Source organism: Daphnia pulex, chromosome 2 (assembly GCF_021134715.1).
Source record: "Daphnia pulex isolate KAP4 chromosome 2, ASM2113471v1".
NCBI classification, from domain to species: domain Eukaryota; kingdom Metazoa; phylum Arthropoda; class Branchiopoda; order Diplostraca; family Daphniidae; genus Daphnia; species Daphnia pulex.
In genome coordinates, this window is record NC_060018.1 from 581,877 (window position 1) to 592,877 (window position 11,001).

At 44.5% G+C, this 11,001-nt stretch overlaps 1 protein-coding gene across 1 annotated transcript; it reads left to right on the forward strand.

Moving 5' to 3' along the window:
• Positions 1-8,056: 8,056 nt before the first annotated feature.
• On the forward strand, positions 8,057-9,902 carry LOC124204383. The gene is made up of 7 exons (XM_046601438.1): positions 8,057-8,383; positions 8,533-8,618; positions 8,679-8,720; positions 8,787-8,922; positions 8,987-9,170; positions 9,297-9,506; positions 9,618-9,902. The coding sequence occupies exons 1-7, from the start codon at positions 8,284-8,286 to the stop codon at positions 9,712-9,714; spliced, it is 855 nt and encodes a 284-aa protein (XP_046457394.1). The 5' UTR covers positions 8,057-8,283; the 3' UTR covers positions 9,715-9,902.
• The last annotated feature ends 1,099 nt before the right edge of the window (positions 9,903-11,001 follow it).

An 11,001-nucleotide genomic window follows, 5' to 3' on the forward strand; every position in this document is an offset into this window, starting at 1 on the left:
TTGCCAAGTTGGCCGTGTCACCTGCTCGACAACGGCGCCGGTCCCTCACGTACGCGTGTTCATTACCAAATAGCACAACTGCATGTATAATCAGCAGCGCGGTCGAAATGGTGGGGGCAGGGCCGGCAGGCAGGGCCGAGTCGTGTTGTTTTCTTGTGGATCCCATAATAGAGAGACGGGCGGCGGTTGGTTAGTGCTAGCCCGAGCTGCTGCTGAGATTGCCGAGTCGAGATTACCTTGTCACGCTTGTAAAGAGCCCATTCAACTCAATTTGTATTGAATCAACTATGTAATTGCTCTGTGTGTGGGGGGGAGTGCAGCTTCACCGCAACTCACGGTTTAAATAAAAGGCGCGGGACACGGCCCGCATTATGTAACGGGCGAAAACATGGGCAAATAATGCGGCCGTTGCGGGCAAATCGACTCTGCTGCTCTGTGTGTGTTGCACGTGGAAACTTTAGCGCTTCTCCCCCTACCCCCCACCAGCAAATGTTGTAAAACTCTTGCACGAGCCAATCACGAATTTCAACGGGTTCGCCATCTCTGCACCTCCCCCTGTCAATGTTCTACAGTTTCTGGCCCGGCCCGGGCCATCGATTCAACTTTGTAGAGAACGGGAGAAAGAGCGTCTAACCTCATTCAAGTTGCGAGATCCCGTAGAGGTTGGCTAAAAATTCTCATTTTCTCTGTGCATGAAATCGAATCAGAAATGCGTTGGCGCCAGCGAACGACAGTGTGTGTGTGTTGTTTTCGATCAGTTGCATCTGTATGCCCGTTGGGGCGTAGAGATGAACCCAAACAAAAAACAAAAGTTGCGTAGCTACAGCATAAGAGAATGAGTAGGTAGGTAGGTAGAGAGACATTGTGAATGCATCGTGCTGCTGCTCTCGCAATGCATGTTTGATCCAGTTACTCCTCGCAGTTGTCGAGTGGGGGGGTACGTAGGAGAGTTTTTATCCGGGATGAAATCAATAACTAGGAGCCAGAAGCCGGGGATACTATAGTCTATAGTAGGCACAGGCAGGCAGGCACACAAGAGCTGGAAGCAAAACTGATGAATAAGTCAACACGGAATTTTGTTTCACTCATGTGAACTCGATGAAGATGAAGACCCGGAGGGGCCGACCGTCTAATACAGGAAGAAAGCCCCTGGCCCGTTTTCTTCTTTTCTAGACGGGCCATGTGTTTAATTGATTGTTCCCTCCTACCTCAATTTGGGAGGGCGGCAGACGTCAAGACTAGGTGCGCATTCAAATCGATACAGGAAACGAACATGTGTCGAAGGAGGGCGGATGTAAAAATGGGGGGCGATATCCGCAATTTCTGCACACGAAAAGAAAACCCCAAAAAAGGATCGCGTTTTTATTTGGCAGATATTTGGCGTTTGAGAGGGGAGGTTTTTTTCTTTTCTTTTGATATTTTATGGCTCTTATGGCGTCGTAAATCGCCACATGAGCGATAAGTGCATATAGTTGTCCATTAGTTACAAGTCGATGCTTATCTATTGGCGAATGTCGGCGGTTAGATTCCAGTGAAGAAAAAAAAGCCCTGGGCGTTTGAAAACGTCAGAGCCAAGAGCAGCCGAAGCATATCGACCGCGTTGTGTTGACTGTCGTCGCCGACGAATGGCTGAAGCGACGGCCAAAAGGAAAAGAATCAACCGAATAAAGAAAAAAGGGCAAATGCGAATGGCATCGCGATGTTTTTTTTTTAGTGACGAGCGGCCCAGTGCAAATAATGACCTTATAAACGTCGAATAAATGTCGCCGTATCTATTCGCCACGATTTCTAAAGTCTCGTCGAAAGCGAATGCGAAACGACTTTTTGGAGATTTACGACGCTCTTCTATTTCAAATCTAAAGTATTGCTTTTTTTATTTTTCAAGTTTTTGTTTCACGTTATAATAATACAAGTCAGATCAGTCCCACAGAACGTAAAATAGTGTGCACTATTAAAGAAAGTACGACTGCGCTATAGATCCATCCATCCATTAAGAGGCTACGAATAGGAGAAGATGATTCTTTCATAAACTTTTCTTGGTGAGTGGAATCTTTGTGTGTGTAGGGGGCCGCCGCCCATTGTACATCAGCCCTGGTTGACCTGTAATGGTGATGTATAACTCGGCTAACGAGAGCAAACGCGAACAAGCGCAGTTATATCACATCCAACTTTGTCGCAGCAGGGAAAAATAATGTCGGAAGCAAACCGGAAATGTAACAGGGAAACTATGCCAACATGAAATGGCCCTGCCCAAGTTTAGCTCCTTGTGAACCAGATAAACTTGAAGAGTAAATAAAGTATGCGGGTGACAAGAGTACTATAGTCGTTATTTTTCCCGGTAATGAAAAGGAGGTTTAGCCAGTCCAATTCGGGTCCGGGGCTGAATAAGGGTTGACCCAATATCAAAAAGGAGCCGATTCAGCTCCTTACCTGCCTGACAGCTGCTTTATGTCGTAATGGCCTTTTATGCCGATTTACGCGTTTGATTAGTCATCGCTCTTTTTCGAAATAATGATTCGCCGGGGGACTGTGCATGGTGTGGTGACGGATCAAAAAGCGCATTAACCGCACAATGATGATGGGCCGTGCTGCAGTGCTGGAAACGGCTTGCGCTCCTGTCATTGGTTCCCGCTGTCGCCTTTCTCCTGTTTTATGTACAAACAAACCGACTGCTCAGAGACAAGATATATAGAAGTAGCTAGGACTTGTAATAAGTAGATATATGAGGACGGCTGTGAACATGGCAGACGGGGGGGAATCACAACTTGCTGGGTCCCAGGGATTTTGCGGCTTTTGATGACCTTTTTTCTTTAGCGGATTTGAGCTTCTTTTCCTTATTTTGTGTCTCTGGGTCGGCTGGTGTGTGTCTTCGTGACCGTAGCGTATAATATATATCTAAGAGGCCGGACGTCATGGACCGTGAGCCGGACTTGCCGGTAGCTGGGAAATCACCTGTCCAATTTGGCGGCCGAGGAACAATTTAGTGCGTGGCTGCTCCGACGCTCGGATTATTAAGCCACCAGCGTCGTGACCCGTCGAAAAGTCGGTCAAAGAGAAAGAAAGTTCTAAAAGCTTTGACACTATAAGAGCAGCAGCATATAGGGCAGGGACAGTTTGTTTGTCCAGTGTTTGCTGGGCGAGAAAACACGCCCATCATTTGCTGCGCATTTGCCGGTACACAGGTGTCGGGGCACACCAGAGGCTTCCGCGGGATGTATTTAAGGATCAGCGGGAGCGAGAAAAAAAATAAAAGTTTACTTTTTTAAGTGCTATATATTGGGCTAGCAGCTATTTGTGGCCATTCCTTGAATGAAATTTATTCTTTTTTGTTTGTTTTTTAAATTACTTTTTTTGCGTGGCGGCTGCCACGATTAATGGCTGGGACGACGCCATTGGCATTAACAGGATTCCATCATTTTCGATTGAAATTAAAGTTGAACTGTTTTCCCTTGGGGTTTTTTCTTTTTGACGATTTTATTGAATGTCGTTCGTGTTGGAACGGCGAGTCTCTTAACTACCGGCGTTATTATTATTTTATATCCCTGCGTTTATTGATCGGAATATTTATATACTGTGTGTGGCCCGTTACACAGCACTGCTGCTGCCGGCCCGGGGTAGTACTGTATATGGCGCAGCTTGTGTAAATAGTCGTTGCCCCTACGCCGCCTGTAGTTTATGTAGAGACCCTGCGCTTTATAGTCGCAACTCGAAGTGTAGCCCAGACTGTCACATGAACGCTGCCCGCCCTTGCTGTCCGTCCGCTCACGTCAGCACCCCCGTTCCCAGTACTACATGTTTTACTCCGTGTCATCGGCTCGGAGACTTATTCCTCCTCCTGAACGTGTACATATACGTACACACAGACAACCATCCAGTAGTAGCATATAGTCCTATGGACTGCAGTCTAACTGCAATAATGCACATCGGGACTTATTGTAGTTGACAACCTTGAACTGCTCCCGCGCGCCTCTCAACTCCGCCGCCCGTTTTTCTTTTTCTTTTTTCGCCAACAGCTGCCGGCTGCCGGCCCTAATGGCCGTCGATAGAATTCTCTACACGTCGCATTCACATCACATCAAACTGCAGCTTAAACACGTAGCCATTTCATATATACAGAGCGCAGCTACTATATAGCCAGCCTGGGCATTCTAATACTCACGTAGCGTGTTCCAGAGGGAGGGGGGCTAGCAAAGAGCCGGCCCGCGATATGTAGGGAACTTAGTAAACGTAGGGAAGAAGAAAACAAAAAAAGCGTATCGAGGAAACAACAGGAGCAGCCGACATGCATATCATCAGGCCCTGGCAATCGATCCTGGCCTCCTATGTACCAGCCCACTTTCTTATGTGCGCTTGGACGAAGATCCTCGGCAGGTTGGTAAGGCCGCCGCTGGCTGAACTGGCCAGGGTTTCAGGATTGGAAGGGGGGTCTGATGGGTTTGGGGGGCGGCTATATTATCCTTCGTGCTGTTGTTTGTTTGTTTGGATAATATCGGGCGGGGGGTCTGCATTGCTGGCCTGCTGCCTCGATTCTACGAAGACTAGGAGGCTCTAACGTGAGGGCGACCGACGACGACGACGACTGTTTGGGGAATAAGACGTTAATGAGGTACGTGCTCCTGACTCCTTGAAGAAGAAGAGGCCCAAGATTACAGGAGCGCACTGGGCTAGCTGGCTGGCTGCTCCAGCCCGGCTTATAGGAGGCGGACACAACTCAGTCAACTATTAATGGCGTTCGCCGCTCTCTAATATCTAGACGTCGCGGCCTACAACTCGCCTGTGTACCTCAGCCGCTCTTACATGGGCTTCTTCAAATTAGCCTCGCTCAGTCATAGCACTATACAGGCTATTGACGAGTTTGTTTTTCATTTATCCGATATAGTTCTCTCTCGATCCTTGCCGACCCTGCGCGAGGATCCCCTTGCAGGATCGTCCCTACAATCTACTACGACGTTAATTAATGATTCTTTTATACAGGGTCGAAATTAGATGAGAAAAGACTTGCCGTTATAGAGCTTCTTCCTTCGTTTTCTTTCTTGCCAATATTTTAGTTTTGTGCGTGTGCGTCCCGGGACAAGTGGGCGTAGGCTACTGCGTCGTATAAGCCTTGTGCCTCGGCGATTTTATTAGTTAGTCTCAAATATTATGACGAGGGAGATGCGCGGGGGGCTTCAACGTGATTTTTCTTTTTAAAATTCAAATTCAGGATCGAGTGATGCATAATATAAAAGACGAGAGGTCTAATAATGACCTTATTGAAAGACTTTGTCAGCTGAGTGGAATTCTCTTTGATGCGTCTTCTTCTTCTTCTTCTTCTTCTTCTAGGGGGTTATGTCATTGGATTCAATTGGATTGGCCCCCCTCTCTCTGCGTAAAGGGTTAGATGTCTAATATGCAACGACAGCAAGCAGCAGCACTTGGCATTCTATATATACGGCGTTGCCTAGAGACGGCGATTGCAGTGGTGGTGGTGGTTGGGGGTGGTGGTTGGGGGTGGTGGTTAAAAGTGATGGCGGAAGTACTAGAGGGGGGCCATGCCCTCGACTGTCAAGATGATGATGATGATCACCATCATTATCTGCCCTTATCGGCCACCGCGCTGCTGCTGCCGAGAGATCAAGAGAGCCTGGGCGTCGTATTCACGTGTAAAGTGTTTCATCAATGCAAATCCTGCACCGTGCATTCCATTCAGCTCATTATGTGTACGTCCAGGAGTTGCCGCCGCAGTGGGTCACACTCTACGTACGGTCACAGGGCTCTGCACATTTCTATTAAAGACCAGCAATACGTGAACCCTACAATATTAGTAATAATCCTGATGATACCTTTCGCCCTCGCTTCAATACTTTAGTGCTTTCGCAGTCGTGAACAGTCGTGAATAGGATGTTTACTTTTATCATCGCAAATCCCCCCAAAGATAAAAGGGGAATTTAACCTCGTAAGTACGTATACAGTTATGTTGGATTCTGAACAGATATTTCCGAATAAGGAGAAATCTAATAAGTTCCAACACGGAAGATATTGGGAAAGAACATCAGATTTCGTCTTCTCTCGATATTATTCAAATGATGACCAAATCATCATCATGATGATCAAATGTGCCTGAATTTTATTTTTATTACTCCTCGAATTCAATTGAATTTTTCCTCGTCACTCAAATAATAGAAAAGAAAAGCGTCTTACTTTCCGATAAAATAACATTGCATCTCAAGTCAATAAAATAAAAGGCGACAAAAAGAAAAAATAAGGACGAAGATATTCATCGAGAGTGTGCGAGACATTTGGTGTATTTTGAATATCAAAAAATGTCTCCTTTTCATTTCCCGCGATGGTATATATGTAGGGCAAACAGTAATAAAAAAAAAGAAAAAAAAAATGGAAATGCACACTGTAAAGTCGATTTTTATTATCATCTTTGGCTTCAATGTTGCCCTTTGATTCCAAAAGGCTCTCTGATGCTCCGTTCTTTTTTTCCTCCTTGGCTGGCTGCTGTTGCTACTGGTTCAATCAATTGGATTGCCGTCTCGAGTGCTGCTGCTGCTGCTCCTGCCGTTCGTTTTCTCCTGTTCATTTTGCACGCTGCACGCGTCTCTCTCTCTTCTCTCTTTTTTTATTCCGCCAGACTTATTATTTACAATACTACTGGGCCAGGGTCGACCCGTTTGTTGTCCTGATCAAAGAGAAAAGAAAACGGGCTCGCCGTATATGTATGTATACTACGCCATCGTCATTTCGAAATCTTCTTCTATATCGTTTTGCCCTCCCTAGAAAACTCTAGTAGCGAAAAATCACCCGTTGTATTATATTTAAGATGTGGAGCAGCTGATTGAGATCTCGGAAACGGGAAATTCAACTAACGTTCGTACCTGGATCGACGAATTAGTAGTGGGGGGGAAAAAGAAAAAAAAGTTGATTTTGATTTTCTTTGTTCCGACGTAACCAGCCGAGCGAGAATAACAAGATTGTCTATGTTATTGTTGTTGTTTTTTCGTTCTTATTCAATAGGCGTACGTGTTTGACTCCCTTATTATTAATCAGAAGAGAGCGTAAAGCGGGAGGGTTAAAAGAACAACAAACGAAAGAGAGAAAATTGAAAAAAAAAAGTTTAGATTATTATTATTATTTTTTAGTAGGTTACGAAGGATGACGTCTTTTAGAGTCATGCAAGAGGTCATACAGTATCTTGTTATTGTTTGTACCGGACGTTGAGTTGTATTAAAGCCATAGTGATGACGCATACGCCCTACATTGTTATTTTGAATAAGCAAAACATAAGCGCATAAATGCAAACTATATAACTCACAGGGCGGATTGATCCCCCCTCCCATCACTGGAAGAATAGAAATATTTTTGTAAGAAAACTTATAATACGTACGTATATATGCCGAGAGCGCCCCCGCCCGTTGGAAATGCTATATATATCAAGTATTAGAGAGCTGTTCAACTTTTAACTTTGTAAACCTATGCATCTCACATTCTCTCTCTTTCTCCATACAGTCTGGCCTTCGCCTTCTCTCTCTCTTTCTCGGCTAAAATTGTTTCTCTATTGAATCTTTATTGAGCCGTTTCTTAAGTCCCCTATTATTTCGAGGATCCAGCAGCGAAAAGAGGCTCAAACAGAAGTGCATTTTCTCACAGACCAACGTCAACGGCTAAGTGGCACCCCACGGGCTGCTGGGCGGCTGCTGTACTACGGGCGTGGGCTCTGCTGCTCTACTCCCGTTACTTGAGTGTTTCTATTGAATTCCTGATGGACTACTAAAAACCTGATAAAAGACTTTTCTCTCTAAAACACACATTGTTTCCCTATACTACTCTTCTCTTTTTTAATCAAACCGCCTTCGTCAGATAGATAGCTCCACTTTAATTAACTGGAATCGCGCAATTGCCAAATTTTCACTAGAAAATCAATCGAAATTGTTGGAATATCTTCTTTGATATTTTTGACTGTCTTAAAAAAAAGAATTATTTATAAACTAGGAAGTAAAGTTCCAGCAAAATAGGTAAACTGTATTATTAGATCAAGTTTCATGAATTTTTCACGGGAAAAAGTTGTCTCTGTACTCAACGTCGTCTGTTGAAACTTTATCCAATTTTTCAGTTTTGAGACTGGTGTATCAAAAGAGTTTTAGATTGTTCAAATTCATTTGACGTGTTGCTGTCAGTACTTAAATACGTGAACAACTCGGCTCTCAGCTTACGGCTTCTTCTCGGGATCGCCATTGTTTAAAAAGTCATTTTTAAGAACGAGGAAAGTCTTGAGTCTAGAAAACACGAGGTGACAGCATGGCCGCTCTTATTATCCATCAGTGTCTGCAAGGTGTTGTTATATTCATCACTCTCTTGTCAAGTACGTCTTGGGCGAAATCCGAAAACAATTTACCAGGTTAGTCTTCTTATTTGCTCTTTTTTTCCAAGTCATTGTAACAATATTCTGCCATTTCCATTTTCCGTACAATATGTCGTGTCATTCAAGATAATTGACAGCTGTTGAAAATTGATTGTTCATTTCCATTTTTGCTTTATTATACATAGTGTTGTGTCCTTCTGTCGCCAACGGAATTTTCGGCGATTTGCTTCACCATTACGGCTGTTACTTGCCAGGTTTAGATGTTTTTGAGGTAAATCTTACATTTCATTCTTATTATTTCGTTTTAACTTGAGACCATCTCTTCTTGTAGGACAAAATGAAACCGAGTAAACCATCTGTCGTATCCAGCAGGGTAATAACTTCAAGTCAGTAATGAGTAAAATTCACGAGTCAAAATATTTTGTTCAATTGTTAATAGATAAAGCCAGCCATACCTCCAGTACATGAGCTGCCCAAGTGGTTGGAAGACTTATCTAGTCATTTATTGAATTCCACTCATCTTGTCAACAGCTTCAATCAACAAGAGAATCTGGATGAAACCAGCAACACATCAGGTACTACCATATGATTGGCCCTGCCGTCCAGCAGTGTATTGACATTTATTGACATGTTGTTTAGAAAATGAAGGATGTGGTGGGACCTGCCCGTCTTCGCCTTCGTGGATCCCTCAGTGTTGTCGTGTTGAAACGCGATTGCTCTACCCGCTGTACGGCCGTTCGCTCACGAGCGATCGATTGGTGCCGATCGCTCAGGATTTAAACCCTACTGGGATCCAACAGCCCGTCGTCTATCGCCACTGCCTGTAAGTCGTAACTCCATTTTGCTCTCTTCTTCTCTTCTGTCTTGATTCAATTGAACGGCTCCGAAAACATGAAATGGAGCACTTGCACTATTTGCCCTCTCGTTTGCCGTTGCAAAAAAAAAAAAGGTCGGAGGAAACGGAATTGGTGCGCGGTCGCTGCCACCAGAGCACTTTGCCTCGACTCTTTTTCATTTCCACGACTGGTGGAGGAAATCCGTACAAGAAGGATTTGATCCTCGTTCCCAGCAACTGCGAATGCCTCGTCACTTTGGGCCAACATATCGAGAATGGCACGGGAGAATCTGACAGACACGATACGATCACGTCGACCACTTTGTGAGTCCCTCCTTTTTGTGTCTCTGTGCTCCGTCCACATTTCTTATTTGATTTTTTTTTTTTTTTTTTTTTTTTTTTTTTTTTTCAATTTAAATCGTCTGGGACGCTCAGGTTGACTCCGGGTGAAGGCTCAGGGACTGGTGGTGTTAGCAGCCAAGAGCCGGCCATTCAGGAAGAGGGATTCATCCCGCATCATCAGGATTCTTGATCCTTTATTTTTCCCCCTCTTAATTCAAGTCGTGTCGGCGTTCCCTTTTTATAAACGAACCATCATCGCGACACAAGCAAGCGCTGCGACTTCCGTCACTCACGTGTTGTTCAGTTTTCTACCCCCAGCCTTTGTTGTTTGTCCCCCCCCCCTTACCCCTGGCTCTCAATAGATCGTTACATACAACAGCTAATGCGATGCGTCAACTTGCACAGAACACACACACACACACTGAGTTGTGCCGGCCTCTTCATGTTCTCGTCGTGAAGGTTACTCCTCAAGGGCAATCTCACGTCCTTTTTCCGAGTTTGTCTCTTTTTTTGTTGTTGTTGCTATTTTCACTTTAATTATTACTTTGTTTTTTGTTTGATTATTGGCGGGTTGTTGACAACTTCTTTTAAGCCTCGAGAGGAGGAGCAAGTTGACATTGGAGACGCTGGCACTCGGTGGTGAGAGACACTGTTATAATGAGAAAGGCAACTTTGAGTCTCTTAACGAAAGTTTTCCGTCCTGGAATGAAAACAAGAACAAGACAAGGGGGGGGGGGGCTCGTTAGTTGCCAACCCAAAAACCTTACAGACCATCTTCACATTTTCCCTTTTTTTGTTTTTGGCCAAGTTGGAATTTCTCCCGGCTGTCCGTCCACTTTTTTTTTTGTCAAGAGTTTCCCCGAGGCCGAATATAGACTCCGTTGTTGCAGTGCCGAATCATTAGCGCACATTCTCGTCTAATTGAATAATAATAATAATGAATTGATGATAATTCAAGGTACGGATTGCAAAAGGGGTTATTCGGAAAATCAAGTTACCCTGATTATCACGGCCCTTTTATTTGTTTATCAAATAAGATGATTAGTCTTCATTAATCCGTGTTTACTTTTTCTCTGCGCACTTTCTCTTTTTTACGGGGATTAATCCTACTTATTGGATTTGTTGTCCTAGTTTTTTTTTTCTTTTCTTTTTAGACGTGTATATTGTCTTCTTTCCCTTCTTTTTTCTTCGGCGTCCTTCTCATTAAATTCCGATTACCACAGGGACTCGGGTAATTCCAATTCTGATGCTAATGCTAAAAGCGGAAGGAAGGGAGGCAGTAAAGCGAATAACGTTTCCTTGTAGCGAATGGGGGGTGGTGGTTCAATCAGCTGGCGCTGGCGAATAATTAAATCCATCGAGGCGGTACGTACGGACTTGCAACTGCATCTAATATTCTACATACACTGTAGCGGGCGAGGCCAGCCCACCCAGCCCCGGCCAGCCCCCCTCCCATCTTATACACATCCACTTACGG

What these genes read in the sequence shown, in the direction of transcription:
- LOC124204383 (XM_046601438.1), top strand. Translation starts at nt 8,284, where the DNA reads ATGGCCGCTCTTATTATCCATCAGTGTCTGCAAGGTGTTGTTATATTC. An exon ending in ATCCGAAAACAATTTACCAG is followed by an intron (nt 8,384 to 8,532) that starts GTTAGTCTTCTT and finishes TATTATACATAG; the next exon opens with TGTTGTGTCCTTCTGTCGCC. An exon ending in CATCTGTCGTATCCAGCAGG is followed by an intron (nt 8,721 to 8,786) that starts GTAATAACTTCA and finishes AATTGTTAATAG; the next exon opens with ATAAAGCCAGCCATACCTCC.